Source organism: Lissotriton vulgaris, chromosome 1_1 (assembly GCF_964263255.1).
Source record: "Lissotriton vulgaris chromosome 1_1, aLisVul1.2, whole genome shotgun sequence".
NCBI classification, from domain to species: Eukaryota; Metazoa; Chordata; class Amphibia; order Caudata; family Salamandridae; genus Lissotriton; species Lissotriton vulgaris.
Window position 1 is genome coordinate 1,080,242,110 of NC_141685.1, and position 19,777 is coordinate 1,080,261,886.

The 19,777-nt window shown below is 46.8% G+C and overlaps 1 protein-coding gene across 1 annotated transcript in view; it reads right to left on the reverse strand.

Annotated features, from left to right (window-relative positions):
- Positions 1-15,435: 15,435 nt before the first annotated feature.
- Positions 15,436-19,777, reverse strand: part of SUN2 (Sad1 and UNC84 domain containing 2) — a 150,709-nt gene continuing 146,367 nt past the window's right edge. Inside the window, exon 18 of the mRNA XM_086963381.1 lies at positions 15,436-19,261. Coding sequence (XP_086819507.1) covers positions 19,148-19,261 — 114 coding nt within the window. The 3' untranslated portion in view covers positions 15,436-19,147. The remainder of the gene's footprint in view (positions 19,262-19,777) is intronic.

Here is a 19,777-nt window from a genome sequence, read left to right on the forward strand (position 1 = left end):
TATGGCGACTTTCGCATTTGTATGGATACTAGCAGGATTGTTAAAGTAATTCCCCAGGCCTATCTCGTGGAATTTCTCTCTTACAAATCGGAGCCAAGGGATCGACAGTGCTCTATCTAGATTAATACAATCTTTAATAACCTCCCATGGGAACATTAGCTACTCAGACGGCCAAATGTTTGCCCATTTAAGCAAAGGGGCAATGTCTATGCGATCCTTTAAAAATTCCATCCCAAACTCACGATGACAAAAGAGTGTAGGGGCGCTATTTGGGGTCATCAATACCCTTTTTATGAATTTGTTTTCCAAGGCCTGTAGGTGATGACTTGTGTGGTAACCCCAAACTCCTGCCCCATATGATGCAACAGACAAACATTTGGCTTTGTAAAGTATAACCAGCTCTGTCACCGGCTTATGGCCCAGTTTACTGGCAAAGCGGAAGAGCCCCTCCACAACCCTGCCTGCATGTTGCAACCTTGCAGTGACAGCTATCATCTGCATAGGTTTGAGCAAATTTGTCCCCGTTATCACAAGGGTTTTTATCAGACCCTGTAAATGTACAGACAAGGACCCCCTACTATCAATGGCAGTTCCAAGGGCAGGGAAACAACTAATGTCCTGAAAAATCCTTCGGCAACTTACAAATAAATATTCACAATATATCATTAAGGGCCAAGCAAACATGAACATATGAAAATAGAAGCCTATTTATATAACAATTGATACAATAACAAATTGAATCCCTTGAATTTCATTTTTCTAGAGTTTAATAATTAATCTCATAATGTTGAAATCTACATACAAAACCACAGTCATACCTTCACTCAACCAGTCAAGCAACCTGTTTTGCTTAATTTGATAATCGGGTCCGTCAACTCCTTGTTGAAAGAGAATAATGGCTCGGCAGGAGAGGAAGCTGACTATGGGATCTCTATGAGCAGATTAGCCTTGCTCTTGTCTACAGGCAATGGCAGCCCAAGAGTTTCTGCAGCCTTGCACAAAAGAACTGAAAATAAGGTTACTCCCTCTGTGGAATCTTCAGAGAAACGTCAGCTGGACCCAAGCAATCAGTTGTGTTCAGGCCAGATGCAATAACAAATGTTGCCGCATCCCAGCTGTCAGAACTCTTTTCAGAGGACCATAGGACATGCAGGTGTTATTGGGCCCAACAGTGGGGGTTGAGACCTTTTATTCCTGATGCCCACGGGCCTGACCTACTATGGATCCTGAGAAATGGGCCAAGTACCCCTTCAGTGCTTGACTCTCAGGAATAGCGTGGTTTGAGCAGTCCAAGGCTTCCTCAGCAGGGGAGGTGGATACAGAGGGGAGAACACAGACTCGCAGCAATAAATCATTGTTCAGTCAAATACTCTTTTATGGAAAAAAAGAAGTATTTTATTTCTACTCATAACAACACAAAGGTAACATATGAGATTCACAAACAACTACACAGTTCCACAGAAGTCAGGGCTCTACTGTATTTGTAGGGGGTCCTTGTGATGGTGGTTATTCCCCATTCACAGTAGACAACATCCAGGGCAAGCCACACTTGTAGTCAGAGTCTTAAGAGTCCACTCTGACTCCATTTTAAAGTAAACAGTGTTCCAGCACCGCATTGCTAACTAGCAAGCAAGTTCTCCCAGGGTTGACTAGCCCAAAATCAGTCTTACCCACACATGCAGACTTGGAGCGTCGAGTTCCTGAGCAGGAGCAGCAGTAGCTAAATTACATAACTTTGCCACATGCGGCCCAGGCAGGCTGCACTCAGAGGGAGCAGAGCACCTCACACGTGGTTGCACCACCGAAGCGACCCAAAGTTCTTTATAGCTCTTCCTTGCAGGGAAAGTGTCATACCTGTCCCACCGTGGGTGTGATGCTACGATCTTGAAGCGGGTCTCTCGCCTCAAAGTGCGCCGGTACTCCAAGGGAGTCCTGTTATGTTATGCAGATTTGCACTACACACCATCACCGGGGAGAGTATCCTAATGCTGAACACATGAGTCTAGGCACACCCAGGGCTTAGTATGACAACTCGAAGTCAGGTATGACTACTCGAAGTCGGGATTTCGGCTTCTTACAGAATTTAAAAGAAGAGGGACGCTCCTATGTGTAATAGCAGGTCAATCTATACCTTAGTAACGAAGTAGAAGGCTTGACCCCCAGCTCTAGTTTTTCCGAATGCATGGGATTTGTAAAAGTAGAAGTCCGGAGGAGCCTGGAAGGTTCGTCAAAGCAGATGAGATTGTTGAGGTACGCTGGACCACTGTTAATGCCTTAAAAGTGTGAGTAAGGAGTTCGAATTGTGCTTGTTGTGAATGGGGACCCAGTAGAGCTCATTTAGGTGTGGTATGATGTGAGTGCGGCATGAGAGGTGAAGAGTGATTCTGGCCACAGAGATCTGAATGGTCTGCAGCCTTCTGGTGAGTGTTTTGTTGATCCCAGCATAGAGGGTGTTCCCATAGTCCAGCTTGCTTGGGACCAGGGCGTGCATGACTGTTTTCTGGGTGATGATTGGGAGCCATTGAAAAACCTCAGCATCTTTAGGGTATGATAGCATGAAGGAGTGAGGTCATTGACTTGAGCGAATCATGTAGAGTTTGCCATGGATGATGAGCCTAAGCTTCTTGGTGTGGGTCTCTTTTGGCCACCAGGTGGAGTCCCACGGTCAAGTGCTCTTCCCAACGACTATGATTTTGGTCACTCTCTAGGTGGAGTGTTGGGTTCAGTGGGGCTTCAAGGTATCAATCAGGTCACACGTCTTCTTGTTCCCAGTCACCCCTCCAACATACGGGGTCATCATAACCTTCCTGTACACGGGCTTTGGCCAGTATGGCACAGTGAAGTCCTTAGCCCCGGCCCCTCCAGTTATATAGGGTCGCGGCTCACCATGCACAAAGGCTACACCCTCATAGCATGCCAATCTTCTTACGCCATTACAATATACTGGGATAACCCATAAAAAAATCTGAAGGACCTGGGTAGAGTGCAATAAAATAAACAATGGTTCTAATGGACAGTAAGGATAGAACAATTCAACTATACGGAATCAAACTTCAAAAAACAGGAAGAGAGCATAGGAGTAAAAAATCTTCACACAAAACACACTGTTAGTCCAAAACATCGATTTCAATTTATATTAATGCTGTACATCCATTATTTTCATACATTAGTTGCTCTAAAAAGCCCTAACAATGTGATCATTAGAAAGTGCTTGTGCATAAAAAGTAGAAAGGAAAAACCCCATAACATCTATAAACTTATTTCATCACGGCCTGCCTGTCATACAATTCATACATTCAAGATATTCTGTGGCTAAATAAGATAATCCACGCAATTGAAAAATATGTCGCAGTTTCTACCCAGCATTGGGGAGTGGGGGCCAATCGGTGCCTCACTAGCAGGTCTTCTTCAGGACAAGTTGAAGAATAAGGACAGGAGCAATCTAAGGACAAACCTCAAAAGGTAAGGAACATAAAGATTTTCACTCAAGGGAGAAGGTCCAAAATGTGTCTTCTCGCTAAGGAAACCATATTTCCTGATTCAAGGGAGATAATGTATGAGAAGAATGGCCCACAACCAGAATCCAAACACAGATCCAGAAGGAATCTGTACTGACTGGTGAGTCGAGGTAAAGAGCGCCGTACATGAGGATCCAGAATTAATCTGCAAAATTTTAAGTTGACACTGTAGCCTTGTGTGGTTGCTAGCGATCCGAAGCCTGGCGGGCGGAATCTCCACAAGCCACAGTTGTTTCTTACAGAATGCTGCAGCAATTTTTTTTTGGGTAAGCCAAGAGTAGAGCTCTGTCTTGCTACAATGCATCATTCCATTGTAGCGTTTGCGACTCAGGCGTTTGGAGGGTGGAATCATCACAAGCTGCAGCTATTTTCAAATTACTGTGGTCAAATCTTTCCGGGTAATAGCAGAACTCTATCATGCTACAAAGCATCATTCAATTGGAGCGTCTTGCGCCAGCTCGTTCGTCCTGGCATACTGGGCCGCTGGCTCCTCACTATACATGGGCATAGGCCTCATTGGTGCAGCAGTGCACAAGGCTCAATTCACAGCGGTGCTCCTCTGGTATACGAGGTTTGCCGACTTCGTTCAGCACACAGGCAATAACCCAATCAGTGCAGCAGCTGTCTACTCATACTTTGCAAAGAGTCCACTTGACAGGGCTCCTCACTGGACCTCGCTCCCTCCAACGCTTTCTTCAAATGGCAGATTGACTTGGCAAGAGGTGCTGGTGCTCCAGCCTCCAGGACAGGTGGTTTTGGATTTCCTGGGTAATGTCCCCTCACCCAGCATGGAGGCCTTTGTCCCCGTTCCTGAAGAGCTTTTCCTCCTTACACAGCCATACTGGCTGCTTGGGCGATTACCTTTTTGGGGGTCTCAAGCCCACCTTCATATAGTCCATTTCCATACACCAAATGACATTTAGAGTCTGATGTTTGATGGTGTTCTGCTTCTTTTGAAGTGCCCACTCTCCCTCTTGAAAGCAGTCTGTCACAGCAGAAGTGACTCCAAAGATGATAGCCCCATAAGACAGTCAATGGGAGGGACTGGAGTTCACACCTGGATATCAGCCACAGTGAATTGAGTATCAAAAGGTTAGCCAGGGACCCATCCCCCCCTGTTTTTATGAGTCTCTTATCAGCCTCATCTCCTTCCTGAGATGTGCCCCGTCCCCTTCCTTTTGACCTCTCACTATATCAAAGAGCACCCTTTGAAGTGTTCAGAGGAAGCCTGGCTCTCCCGTGTGTGTCAGACTCACCTTACAGGTATGCAGAAAAACACATATGTCTGGGGATTCCTCTTCGCCCTCTCCATGTTTCTGGGTCTTGCAAAATGGAACCCAGGATCCTCCATGAATTGTACCATTCACAGCCACAGATACACCAAGTGCATGTATAGAGCATACACACATTGCACAAGACTGTATCCTTAATGTACTGTATCACTCATCGGCACACATACATCCAGCACATCATGCACAGTACAGCATTTTCTCAATATCGCACCCTTCCCACGCAGACATACATCCAGCGCAGATACACCAGCTATGCGGTGCGCAGAACTACACAACTACACACCAAATCAATGTAGGCCAAGGGTGAATTAAGCACACAACAGCGGATCCTTACCTGAGTGAGCCTGTAGGCCTCACTTTTCAATTCAATTCAATTAATTTATATAGCGCGCTACATACCCAGAGGGTCCCAAGGCGCTTGGAGAAGGTCGGGGATTACTTGTCGAATATCCAGGTTTTAAGTTGCTTTCTGAATGCTAGGTGGTTCTGAGTGAGGCGAAGGTGAATGGGAAGTGAGTTCCAGGTTTTAGCCGCCAGGTAGGAGAAGGATCTTCCACCCATGGTGGTTTTGTTGATACGAGGTACAGCAGCAAGGGCTTGGTTGGAGGAACGTAGCTGGCGGGAGGGGGTGTAGAAGGAGAGTCGTGTGTTGAGGCATTCGGGCCCAAGTTCGTAAAGTGCTTTGTGTGCGTGGGTTAGGAGACGGAATGTTATCCTCTTATTGACGGGGAGCCAGTGGAGGTTTTTCAGGTGACCAGAAATGTGGTCGTTACGCGGGATGTCTAGTATGAGTCTGGCTGATGCGTTCTGGATGCGTTGGAGTTTTTTCTGAAGTTTTGCGGTGGTACCGGCGTATAGGGTGTTTCCGTAGTCCAGGCGACTTGTAACCAGTGCGTGGGTGACCTTTTTCTAGTTTCGGTGGGGATCCAGCGAAATGTTTTTTTGAGCATGCGAAGAATGTTGAAGCAAGATGATGAAACGGCGTTGACTTGTCTGGTCATCGAGAGTGAGGAGTCCAGGATGACGCCAAGGTTCCGTGCGTGGTCCGTCGGGATGGGTGCTTTTCCAAGGGCTTCTGGCCACCAAGAGTCGTCCCAGGCGGAGGGGGAGGTACCTAAGATAAGGACTTCTGTTTTGTCTGAATTCAGTTTCAGACGGCTGTGCTTCATCCACTCGGCTACTTCTTTCATTCCTTCATGTAGGTTGGTTTTGGCGGTGTTAGGGTCTTTGGCTCACTGGTTAGAGGCGGCAGACCCGAGAGCAGAGGACGGCCCGGGACCAGGGTTCGATTCCCGGCGCGGCAGGTTTCTGGACCAGGGTCAGCGGACTCGATAATTCTCTCGCCTCGGTGCCCACTCTGATCAGCGATCACACTCGGCAACTCTGGGCATCAGCTTGCCTCATCTTCACTAACGGTCCCACCAGACCGCCGGGGATGCCTGGTCTCACCCTGGAGATACCCATTAAGGGACCATCTCTCAGGGAAGCCAGGAAGGGTTTCGCAGCGGTCGAAGCGCCTTGGGACCCTATGGGTAAGTAGTGCGCTATATAAATGCCTATACATTTACATTTACATTTGGTGAGTGAGAGGATAAGTTGAGTGTCATCAGCGTAGGAGATGATGTTGAGGTTGTGTTGGCGTGCGATGGCCACGAGGGGGCTCATGTATACGTTTAAGAGGGTGGGACTGAGTGAGGATCCTTGTGGCACGCCGCAAATGACTCCAGTGGCCTCTGACTTGAATGGTGGGAGGCGGACTCTCTGGGTTCTTCCGGCAAGGAACGAGGTGATCCATTCCAGTGCTTTTCCTTGGATTCCGATGTTTCTGAGGCTTTGTAACAGGGTGTTATGACAGACTGTGTCGAAGGCTGCGGAGAGGTCGAGGAGGATGAGGGCGACTGTGTCTCCATTGTCCAGTAGAGTTCGAATGTCGTCTGTTGCTGCGATGAGTGCGGTCTCAGTGCTGTGTTTGGTTCGGAAGCCGGACTGTGAGGAGTCGAGGGATTTGTTGGTTTCGAGGAAGGCGGCGAGTTGGTTGTTGACAGCTTTCTCGATAACTTTGGCCGGGAATGGAAGGAGCGAGATGGGGCGGTAGTTTTTGAGTTCGGTGGGGTCAGCTGTGGGTTTTTTCAGAAGGGCGCTGAGTTCGGCGTGTTTCCAGCTATCCGGGAAGGTGGCGAAGTTGAGGGAGCAGTTGATGACGTCTCGGAGGTGTGGTGCTATGATGGAATCTGCTTTGTTGAAGATGTGGTGAGGGCATGGGTCTGTGGGGGATCCTGAATGGATGGAGTTCATCAGGTGGATGGTGTCCTCAGTGGAGATTGGGTTCCATTCGTTAAGGATGTTCAAGGGGGGTGAAGGTACGGCAGAAGGTTGGGTGGGTTGGTCTCCGGGTTGATTGTCGAAGCTGTTGTGGATGTCTGCGATTTTGTCGTGGAAGAACGAAGCTAGGGAGTCGCAAACGGTTTGAGAGGGAGTGATGTCGTTGGAGTTGGCAGTGGGGTTGGTAAACTCTTTGACGATGTTGAATAATTCCTTGCTGTTGTGGGCGTTGTTGTCTAGTCGGTCTTTGAATGCGGCTTTCTTGGCAGTCCGGATCAGTTGGTGGTGTATGCGGGTGGCGTTTTTGAAGGCGTCCCTAGTGCTGGTGTTTGGGTCTTTTTTCCAGGCCTTCTCAAGGGAGCGACAGAGTTTCTTGGATTTCTTGAGATCATCGTTGAACCAGGGGGCCTTTTTGTTGCCTAGTTTGATTTGACGTTTTTTCAGTTGTGCTAGGTTGTCGGCGCTGTTGGTTAGCCATTGGGTGAGGTTAATGGCTGCTTGGTTGGGGTTTGAAGAGTGGGCAGGGGGGTTTTGAAGAAGCGATGAGGAGATCTGGTCGATGGTGATTTTGTTCTAGTTTCTTCGCAGAGTAGGTTGGGGATGGATGTGTGTTGCGGTCTTATTGTAGATAAAGTGAACGCAGCTGTGGTCCGTCCAATGGAGAGCTGTGGTGTGACTGAAGGAGATATGCTTGCTGGAGGTGAAGATAGGGTCGAGTGTGTGACCTGCTTAGTGAGTGGGGGTATTAACAAGTTGTTTGAGTCCGAGGTTGGCAAGATTGTCCAGAAGGGTGGTGGTGTTGCTGTCGTTGCTTTTTTCCAGGTGAAAATTGAGGTCTCCCAATAGAATGTAGTCCTCGGAGGGTAGGGCGTGTGGGGTGATAAAGTCTGTGATGTCTTCACTGAATTGTGCACGGGGTCCTGGTGGCCTGTAGAGGAGGGTGCCTCTGAGTGTGGTCTTGGGGTCGGTGTGGATCTGGGAGTGAAGGTGTTCGGCGCTAGCGAGGTTGGCATCTGAGCTGGTTGAGATGCGGATGGAATTCTTGTGGACGATAGCGATGCCTCCTCCTGTTTGCTTGTTGCGGTCTTTTCGGATGATCTTGTTGTCTTCCGGGATGGCTATGGGGATGTCTGGAGCTGATGAGGCGTTCATCCATGTTTCTGTTAGGAAGGCGACGTCCGGAGAAATGGTGTCTAGTAGATTCCAAAGGTCGATGGCGTGTCTGTGGACCGAGCGGGTGTTGAGCAGGATGCATTTTAGGTGGTTGGTGTCAGGTCTCTGTTTGGTGTTAGTGGATGAGGAGTTGGTCTTGGTGCCGTCAAACTTGCAAGAGTTGCATGTGAAGGGTCCATGGGTGTGTCCAGGGGCGGCTTGGGCACAGTTGGGGAGTCGGCCGGGGTTAAGGGCAAGGAGGGTGGAGACGGCGTATGTAGTGCGGGTGGGGTGGGTGGTACGGGGGCCAGGGGGTCTGGCGCTGGGCGTGGTTCAGGCGCGGACGGGCGTAGACGGGCTTACCTTTGGCGCACCTTCGCGCGAATGGGGCACGATCGCTGCGCGCAAATGCATCTGACATATGTGGATAGTGGAAGGGGAGGGGCGAGGGAGGGTCAGCAGGGAGGCGGGGTGGAGATCAGGGGAAGGAGTCAACAACAAACAAAATGGCAGCAGCAAGCAGGCAATCCCAAAACAACACAGGGGCACAATGGAGGCGAGCGCGATGCAAATTAAAAGCACATTTGCAGGCAATAATGTAATTTCAGGCAGCACGGTGCAGGAGCTGCTGTCGCACAAGCGCACTATGGGACTTAGGTGCTGTGAGTGGTCTCGGCGGATTTCTACAGAAATGCTCGGCGGTCGGGGCGATCTAGCGCTAAGCACTGACTAGGCGCTTCTTTTTAATTATGCAGGCTCAAGCAGGGAGTGAGACCGGGTCTCAGCGTTTACAGTACCAGATCCAGGGGGCAGGGAGCAGTGTGTGGAGCGGCCGCTTATGCTGAAAGCAGGACGGTGACAAGTTTGAAAATGACCAGTTCAGTCGTACTGATTACTACACAGTATACTGCCGCCACCACTCTCATGCTGCTTAACTCCTGGTGAAGGCAGTGGCCCCTCCTTGACCAACAAGACAGCAGTCAATGAGACAGGCCTATGTCATGGCGCATAAGCTTGATCAGTGCTTGCCTACGACAATAAAAAACATCAGTATTAGGGATCCAGGCACATTTCGGAGGAATATTCTGCCCCAATTCCGGCATTTGTGTATATGATGGGCTACAGACGTCCGTAGGTCTTGTTGTATTCCATATTAATGTAATTTTCTTATTATTTGTGTTTACTTACTTTGGGGTTTACTTTTGAATATTAATCCACTCACCTGCTTTTAGAATGTTGTTGGTGTGAAGTTTCCACCTTTGTGGTAGAATTCTTTGTTTTGCTTTGGAACCTGATCTGCTTGAAATGATAGTTGGTGTTGAAGAAGAGCGATGAGATGCAGGCTGGTGGGCTCCCCTTATGTACTATATCAATTAAAGAAGATCACTCCTTTCTCTCGCCAAAGTTACCAGAGCCTCTTCATTGGTAAGCCATTTTGACAGCACAGTACTCTGGAACAGATGGCAGGATTTGACCTACGATATCCCACAAAACATGACTGTAGCGGCCCAAGAGGCAGCTGTTGTTGATGGAACGTAAAGCAAGATTGACAGATGAGACCATGTAATTGACAAAAGAGTCCATGCATTTGGATTTGGGGTCAGGGTGGGGGGTGCTGGGGGGAGGGGGGTCACAGGAAAGGAGTTATGCGTCAGGTGTTGAGTGAGGAACTTAGATTAGCCCGATGCCAGCCTGCAGTGATAAGCTACCTGCCTACTGATTGGAGGCCCAGAATGTGGTTTCCCAAGTAGGTATTTGTTAGGGCCTCATTCAATGGTAGGAGAGGTTCAGTAGGTGTCTCGGCTCCCAAGATGTTAGTCTTTATTTCCATATCTCAGAGGATATCCACAGAGCCTTAGACTAAGGTGAGGCCTGTCTCCTCATCCTTATTGACTTATCAGCGACATTCGACTCAATAAACCATCCAGCTTTACTTGAGACTCTGAAGACACGCTCTGGCATTAATGGCACAGTACTAAAATGGTTCACTCACTTCCTTCAGCACCATTCGCAACAAATTAAAATCAACTCCTGCCTCTCAGCACCATCACGTGGCAAAGTTGGAGTCCCGCAAGGATCGATTCATTCACCATCCCTCCTCAATCTCTTCATGGAACCCCTTGCAATTATTCTGAAGCAAGCAGGGGTTCAATACCACCTCTATGCCGATGACTCAAATATACCACAAAATCAAATCACCCAAGGATGTCCAACACCTCAATGCCACTCTAACCAAGATCCAATCCTGGTTTAGCGCAAACCATTTAAGGCTGAACCCGGACAAAACGGAATTAATACTGTTCTCTCCGAAAAGTAACCACCGACCTATCCAAGGCTGGCTCAAGAATCTTGATGCTCTAAACTGCTCCCTTGTTCTATCTGATTCAGTAAAATCTCTAGGCATTACCCTGGATAAAAACCTGTCAATGAAAGACTACATCAAGAACTCTGCAAAAGGTGCACTTTACTCTCTAAAACACCTCAAGAAAATTAAACCTTTCATTCCCCAGGATGATTTTAAGACAATTGTACAATCCCTAGTCCTTTCTAAACTAGACTACGGGAACGCCATCCTAACAGGTGCACCAAAAGCTCACCTTGCCCGACTAAAGTCAGTCCTTAATATGGCAGCTCGACTCATAACTGGTGGAAAAAGATTTGAAAGCTTCACATCTACCCTCAAATCTCTGAACTGGCTCCCCATGGAAGGCAGGTGTATTTACAAACTGGCCTGCAACACTCACAAGGCCCTTCACATCCAAGCCCCCAATTACCTGAACAACAAACTGGTTAAGCGTTAGGGGAGTACATGGGAACCCTAAAGGTAGTTCAGGACCTAGGGTGTCAATCCTAAACAAAGACAATGGTCCTTAAAGAATCATTCAGAACATTTAAATAAATATAGTCTGTAATAAGTACTATATTCCGCAGTGTCCAACCTGGCACAAAATGTAATCATTTACAAGAGCAACCAACAATACAAGTGGGATACAGTCCTGCATCCAGTACATAAGAACAAAACAAAACATACAAATAGACAATAGGATTTTTAGGCAAAAGAAAGAGGAAGCTTTGGGTCAATAAGAATACAAAACAAGCTATCCATAATAGTTATCACACCAATATAACACAATGGTTGGCTGTGTGACACTATTCCATAGGTCGACGACGTTTCGATCCCTTTAGGTGAATAGTGGGATCATAATCCGGACTGTTTAGATTACATGCCTGAATATTAGAAAGCTGCCTGTGAATAAAGAGGGAAAACGTCAGAAAGGAACGTAGTGAGAGAAAGATCTCGCTTGTTTGAAAACTCAAGTGTGGAGAGTGGCCATGCACTGAGGCGACTTGTGGGGGCCTAGATGTTCTATGTTCTAAATCATGCAAAGGTGCATGAAATGGAGTGATCTTGAAGGATGACCATGAGTGTGGCGTCGCATGGTATTGCTGCCAGAAGTTGATGCAAGCCGCCGTGTAATCGAGTGAACTAAAGATGTGACGATCATGGAAATTGCACTAGTAAAGTGCATACTATAGCCTTCTAGCCCGCCGTAGGAGCTATACCGGCTTTTAAAGGCCCGCTGAATCGTTAAAGGCCCGAGCCGAAGGCGAGGGACTTTAACGAGACAGCGGGACTTTAATAGCCGGTATAGCCCTGCTACGAAGGGCTATAAGGCTATTAGAACATTCTGCCACTAGAGGGCAGAATGGTCTAACAAATTAAACAAAGGGTTCTCGAAGCTCAAGGGGATATAAATCCCCTCGAGCTTCGAGAAGCCTTTGTAGAACATCGAAATGTTGCTCTGCGGGCCTTTACCGGCCCGTAGAAGCAGGGAGCACTCAATTGTCTGCAATGGAGCTCCCAACATTCCAATGTTCTAATAGAAGTTATGGTAACGTGGGATAGATGGCGGTATCGTACAACAGGCATGGAACTGCATGCTGTGACTAATAATCCATGCGAGTGTCTCTCAGATACATGCAAGAGACACTGACCTTTTGAGGAAAGAATTTCTAAAGGTCCAATTACGTGTAAGTCGGCAGACGAATCAACGTGGCAGGATCGAGTCCTAGAAAAAGGACCTAATGTATTAGTGCCCATATAATAATTACGTTAAAAGACTAGTGTGAAGGGCGTAGAATTACCTTGGCTCTGAGGGAGCCTCAAGACGTGGTGTGTGTACACAGTGTGGAAGATGCCACACTGCTGGCTACCGTTGGCGTGTCCTTCCGGTAATGCGGTATAAAAAACGAGGGATGATGCCTATAAGGAGAAATTTAAGCCAAAAGTAAGGCACCTGTAGGTTGGGGGTTGTCTAAATTGAACCAGAGTCAGCAAGTGCTTACCTATAGGACCGGCGTCGGTGGCCGTGTGCGGGTGTCTGGTTGCGCGATGGCAGATATTTCCGGTTTAGTGGATGGGCCCGAGTGCTCATTATATCCTTACAATTGGGGTGGGGTCGCACACTGCTCACACACCAGCGGTATCGCACCTAAGGACTGTGGTAAATGTAGTTCGTGTTCTGCGATGCATCTTCTTTCGATTCTCTGCTATCTTCGCTCTCTTCGCCATCCCTGTACGCGTGTTTCGGGGTATTTACCCCTCATCAGCAGGGATTAGGCCATCTTCTGGGGTTGCCGGTGGCTGCCAAATATTACCAGGTTTAGTACCACTCCAGGCGCGCAGATGGGGGGTCCCAGGATCGTCAGCCCGCTGCTCGAGGGAGCATTTAACATTACAATTGGGGTGGGGTTGCACACTGCTCACACACCAGCGGGATCGCCCCTAAGAACTGTGGTAAATGTAGTTTGTGACCCAAAGGAATGTTGAAGCCCTTGCGCCCCCTCTGGAGTTTGAGAGTTGTGGGAAGGGGTAGATTCCCGCTTGGACATCTTGTGCTATTTCTTCAACTACTCCACAAACATCAATCATGACATCCGCCGTAGTAATGGGAGCTTCCTTTTGAACTCGACGGGTTGCACGTTGTGACCTTTGGCTTCATTTGGGACCAATAGGGCAAACCTCTTGGGGGTCTGTCATTTTTTGGAGGTGACACATTTCCCTTGCAAACCGATTTTTTTTTTTAAAAAAAAGAGAATTTTGGATTTGACATCAGCGCAGCTGGGTAGCACTTACATGCAGCCCCCACATGTCACTTCTTGAGAGAAATGATGGTGCAGAGCCACACAATGACATCTATCGGTGCACATAAGTACTGCTTTTGAGTTTCCGGATCTAATCTGATGCCTGGGAGAATATTCACAAGGCGAGGAACCCGCTGTTTGAAGTATCCATCAGAAATATAGTTCTTTGATGATGATATTTGACTGGAAGAGGTTATATACATCTGGTCAATATCAATCAGAATTTCAGTCCTTGAAAATCAGTGAAATAATCATGCCAAATCTTATGCGATAAAGGAAAGCGCCACCACCTGCGGTAAAAATAAACTAAACAAGTACATAAACAAATGAAAAGCACCACAATAAATTAAAACAAGTTTCTCATAGGCGTCTTATGAGGGAAAGGGTAAAATATTAGTCAGTCCATTCAAGAACTGGTCAATCTATTCACAGAAAACTAGAGACCTGCGAGTATCAATCTGTTACTTTCCCTCTTGAAGAGAGGACTCCAGGTCATGTGATGCGGGCAAGTGGAATGCATTGAAAGTGATAAAGGTTTATAAATATATGGGAACAAAGCACCATATCCTTGGTACACGTAGCTCAACTCTTTGTACCTTGATCCATTTCAACCCTGTGATAGTTTCTAGTATGGGTATTATCATGATGAAAACTGATTTAGGAAGACAAATTAGAAAAACATAATTAAACTCTGGTTAGAATTTTAGCCGGTACGATGATGTGACATCACATGTGATATGGTGCAGACATACCAGTGTTTTTGCACAGTTGCGTACAGTTGGAACAGAAATACTGAAATAAATTCTAAAAGATTCAAAACAAAACTCTGCATATTCCAGAAAAACTCCAAAATTCATCAGTATATTATGGTTACCTGCAATGTGAATGTGTATCCTAATCACCTGTAGTAAACCATATACAGTGGTTAAAATTAACCTCACGCTGTCCGCTACTTAGTAGCAATATGGTGGTGTGGCCAAGCGGTGTCTCTTCAACTGATCAGAAGAGCCTGGATTTATATGAACCCAGATGGTGTGGTGGTGTCAGAGTAATTCCTTTTATATGTAACACCAGCCCTTTGTCTGGGAGGTCGGGATCTAGTTGAACTTCGCCTTGCACTAATACTACAGGTGTAGCCCAAGTGAGAGATTGCAATTTAATTCAGAGAAAGTCTCGAACGAAACTCCAATCCAACTCAGGGAAGGTATCTAGGCCACTGCCATTCTCCAGGTCGATTCCAGCACAGGACAGATCTCCACCAAACTAGGCTCCAAGGGCGATGTTGAGCGGGGCGTCAGAGAGGAATACCTGCCATACTGGAAGACATTCCCCTTGACTAGAAGAGACATCAAGAAGTTAAGGAATCCCTATTGTGGTGCTTCTTTGTGGGGGGCTTGTCCTTGCAAGTGGCCTACTTGCAGCTGAGCTGGAGTGCACTTGACATGGGATCTGGAGCATGGACAAGCCAGGCATTCGTCTTGGATGCGGACCATAAAAAACCTGGTTTCCCACTCCTTATGACCTTGACATGTGTGAGGTGACACGTGTCACATGACTTAGAGTCCTGTTTAGGCCTCAAGCACCGGAGAAACATTTTGTACAAGTCCAAGAGTGACATCTTTTTTTTGCAGGAATGACATTTGCAGCAGACATCCTGTCAGAAAAACTGCAAAAAAGCTCTCAGAGGCGGCAGAGTATGAATCTGGTTGAAAGAGGGGGGGGGGGGAAGCAACTGATGTTAATGTGCTGTGTTGCCACAGTATGTGGCTCTGTGATGTCATGTCTGGGGTGGATCCCAGGGTAGAATCCGAGCTGAAGCGCCACCTATCGGTCTGATGCCTAGAGGAGATTCAAGCGTTGAGGAATCTGCAGGTAGAAGTATCCATCAGAAATACATTTATAATTCATTAATAAAAAGTTTTCATACCCGCATAATATAGATGCTATTATCCTATATGTGTTTTCTCAAAAAGCACAAACAAAACAATAAATAACAGCCAAACTGGTCTCTTTCCTGTGATTTTATTTTGCTTGCATAGGCATAAATGCTGTATTAAACAATGCAGTATTATGGCAGTTTTAGTTAAAAACAACCAAGTTGCATCATAAAAAAACGCACAACGAGGAATTTTTGTTTCACTATAGGACGGGACCCTCACCTTAGAAAAGCTTGCAGCTTTTAATGAGGGATGCGCAAGCCGTATAAGGTGAAGATGTTCATGTGTTAGGGGGGAACGCTATTGCTCCTTCTGTGTGAGCCTTGTACAAGAGAGGGACGTTTTGGTTCTCTAAGGGTGAGATGCTCAGGGTTTGTGCCTAAAAAAGGCAGTGATCCCAGGAGCCCTGTATGAGGAAGATGTGCTTGGGCTCCCTGCATGAGAGATGCACAGGGTCCCTGCGTAGAGGTGAGATGCGTAGCCTTCTTATGTAAGGAGGGGGGTGCCTAGGGTTCCTGTGTTAGGATGAGATACCTTGGGGAGTGGGGTGGTGGCAGGAGGCGGAGAAGGTTTTCATGGTCTGTGTATGGGGAAATGAGACACCAGGACATTACAGCTCCCGGGTGGGTTGGCGACTGACGGGCTCCCATCTTGAGGGGAAGATGTGCAAGTATTATGCAGGAGGAGGCAAAAACTAGGGCTCTCTTGGTGAGAATGTGATGTTTGAGCTTTTATTAGGGCTGGTGCTCAGTTTCCCTGTGTGAAGAGGAGACTCTCAAGGTCTCAGTGTGGGGATGGGACAGAAGGGTCTCCAGTGGGAGCGTCAGACGTTCAGGCTACCTCCATGAAGAGGTCCTCACATGCCCAGTGTGAGGGAGGGACCTTCTGGCTCCCTTGTGAGGGAGGCCACTTGGATGTTTTGGCTTGTGCTAGGGAAAGACACTAGGTTCCCCATGTTATGTGAAGACTTTAAGGTTTGCTGTGTCTCGGTGAGATGTTTGGGCTCCTGTGTGAGGGGATGGTGCCTAAGTTCCCTTTATGAAGGTAAGAAGCTAGGTTCTCATACATGAGGGAGCAATGCGTAAGCCTCAAGCTTGAGGCGGGACACTTAGAACAATCAATACGTTTTCATAGTAACAAAAATTCCTCTATAAGTATAAATCGGCAGTGGTGAAAGTCCTGTTGCAGAAGTGGAAAAATCTATTTACAGACTTTATGTCAACGCCTCGGAAAGCTAAGCCAAGTGCAAATGATATGTGCCAATATAATACCTTAAAAACAAGCCCTGCTCCAGTGGATGAAGGGACAGCTGAGGGGGAGAGAAAGTCATATTGTTCACGAAAAATGGGTGAAAGACTAACTGCTGAGAGAGAGAGAGAGAGAAATGGAGCAGTGGCGCAGAGAGGAAAGGGGGGCACAGGTACTGCTGAGGTGAGGAATGAGTGAATTTAAGGGGGCAAGAGATGGCAGAGAGAGAGAGATGAACAGTACCAGTTGAGGAGGGGAGGGGAAAAGCGGAGGGAGAGGAACAGCTGAAGGTGGAAGAAAAAGCGAAAACTGCAGAGGAAAGCAGGGCTTGTAGAACAACTCAGAGGCACACCAATAACATATGCAAGAATTATACACACTTTAAAATAATATCACACATAATAATTAAACAGGGCAAAACACAGGGAGGGAGAACAGAAAAAACACCTACCCCTCTCGCCACAGGCTCAAGCTGATACGTTCAGCACAAGGGGGTGTGTGTGCATTACTGTCACTGGAAGTAGGTACAAACCTAAACATTGTGACCCCTTATTCAAACTTTCCCCTCACTTACAGCGACAGCTGCAGACAACGCAGGTATATACGACTGCCTGCCAAATGTGCTATCTGTTGTGCTGTGCTTACTTCCTGAGGGACAGGGTCTTCTTACACTGTAGCACCACTTTGACTTCGTCTTTGTTATAAGATCAACAAGGTCTACAGAGGCAGCAATCTTATTTGTAAATTGTTAAAGGTTGTTTTTTTCCTGTTTTGGGGTTTGAGGGGTGTCCCCCACCAGGAACGCCTTCTTTCTCTGCCCACTTGTGTTATATTCTGTTGATGCCAAGATGTTACTCTCTCCAGCCTGGTGTGCTTTCTGAAGAGCAGTACTATATCTTACTAAACCCTGGCATGAGAGGTATAAAGTCTTGATAGTGGGGTGTCCTGCACCCCAAACCTGTCAGAGGGCCAGCACTCCTTGCTCCCGCCCCTGCAGGATTATCACTTATAGAAGTCAGACATAGCACAAGCACCTGTTTTCAGGATAAAAAGAAAAATCCACCAGGGAGAGTGAAAACACACCAGGTCCAGCATCTGACACCATCCAGTAGTAAGTTGGTTATTTGCCTCATCATTGATAAACAAGGAACACTTGTTCAAAATCTATAGATTTTGCAGGATGAGAACGGGGCCCTGAAAAACAATGCGACCTGGGGAATAATGTCCCTGCCCCTGCCCCACCTTTTGGATGGACCTGATGCAGACGCGAACACACTATGTGCCCAAAGGGAACAGGTCTCTTTCAGGCCCAAACAGTTTTATACAGGTCCTCGCACAACTTATGTGGCTACAGGTCAATGTAATCTACCTTCCAGTTTGTGGGCCTGCCTTAGTGGGGTCAGTATATTGCGTTTCAAGTTATGTTGGGCTATTGTTGAGGTATAAGCCAATGTCAAGCAAAATTGGTTGTTACCGATAGGCAAGGCGAAAAAAAAATCATTAATGTAAAGCCTTGTATCAATCGCCTTGAGGCAACTTTTAAGCATCCTGAAGGCAAAGCTTAGTAACTGTGGCCAGAGGAACAGACTAAAGCACAATATTACAGGTTGAGCCACGCTGCTCCATGGGGATCTAACATTTACCTTGACAGTAAGCTCTGTGGCAGTCGCCGGTTCGTACCTCGCATGATCCCAAAGCTTAATGTCTAGACCTTTTGCAGCTGGAGGAAGGACCACGTGGTCTACAACCCACTTCTCAAGATGGAAGGGATAAGAAAAAACACTGAAGATGGCTCTGCGCTGCTATTCAATAGCAGAGAAGAGTCCTGGGAAGCAGGAAACTAACACTGAGGAACTTCCTGCTACTTCAATACAGAAATACAGTCTCTAAAAAAATAAATAAGATCTTAACACTGAATTAAAGCTTTAAAACAGAAGCAAAAAAATGAGAAGGAAGGGGCTGAAAGAGACTTGATTCTTCTCAGCTCCATCCCCTATGTGCTTAAAATACAGCGTACACATTCAAAATTGATATGGTAAACATTTGCCCGCCTCCCACCATCCCCAAACATTCAATTTTCTGTAAAGACTTCTCATTTTGTTTTTTAAAGCTGTGGTAGCCATATGTTGAACCCTTTGTCGCAGACCTGCACCTTAGGGACTATGCCACATGGTAACCTGGACTGGACAGTGAAATCAGGCAGCGGCCAACACATTGGACAAATCTGTGTGCGCACAGCACACTTTAGCACATGGCTAGGAGCTACGACATCTCTAATGGTTGCTGCTAAAACATTAACCAAACATGGCCTCTATCAAAACATTTGTCCTTCCCATGTCCTAGATGGGAAAAGTAGCTCAAATCCCCTTTCCCCGACCCCCCCAACCCTTAACAATTCTCCAGGCATTATCAGTGCATTTTCCGAACCGCTCTTCCACCTTAAAAAAGATATACCCGAACAGTCTCTCAGCTGTGATTCCTATCCTGGTCCGACGGTTCTTCGTACCATAGGAGCTGGGGTACTATTTTGAGCTCACTCCTCTGGCTCTCCGTGCACCCGGAAGCGGTAAATACAGGTATACTCAGGGTGACCCCAGTTACTCAGGATTTTCAGCTCCACTATCTGATATGTTGCTAAGGGCTCCCCCTGCAGAAATAAAACACAATTATTTTATTTACCTAGGGTTTTCATAGGAGCTTCAATTCACATAATATGGTTGGGTCGACTTGAATAGACTGACAGTAATTCTAAACCACATGATCTCATGACAATTATAAGCAGATGATAAAGTCTTAGAAGGGTGGCATAGAATGGTTTTAGGCGTCTAAACAGTCTAGGTTGGGCGTTAGTACAGGAAGCAAAAGAGGTTAACATAGGGTTGTTTGAAAAGGTGAGTATTTAAGCAGTTTTCCGAATCTGCTGAGGGCAAGCCTTAGATGATTTGGGATGAAGTTCCATAGGGATGATCATGCATTGGAATTGTCCTGCCTCCAAACTTCATGTATGGGATAAAGAAATGGACAGCAAGTTGTGTTTGGTACATTTTTAGCTTCTGGATGGGAGATAAGGGAAGAAAAACAGACAAGTAGTCTAGTTATCAGCCATGCAATGCGTTGTGGATGAAGCATAGCAATTTGAAATTAGCTCTTTCATTCACAAGGA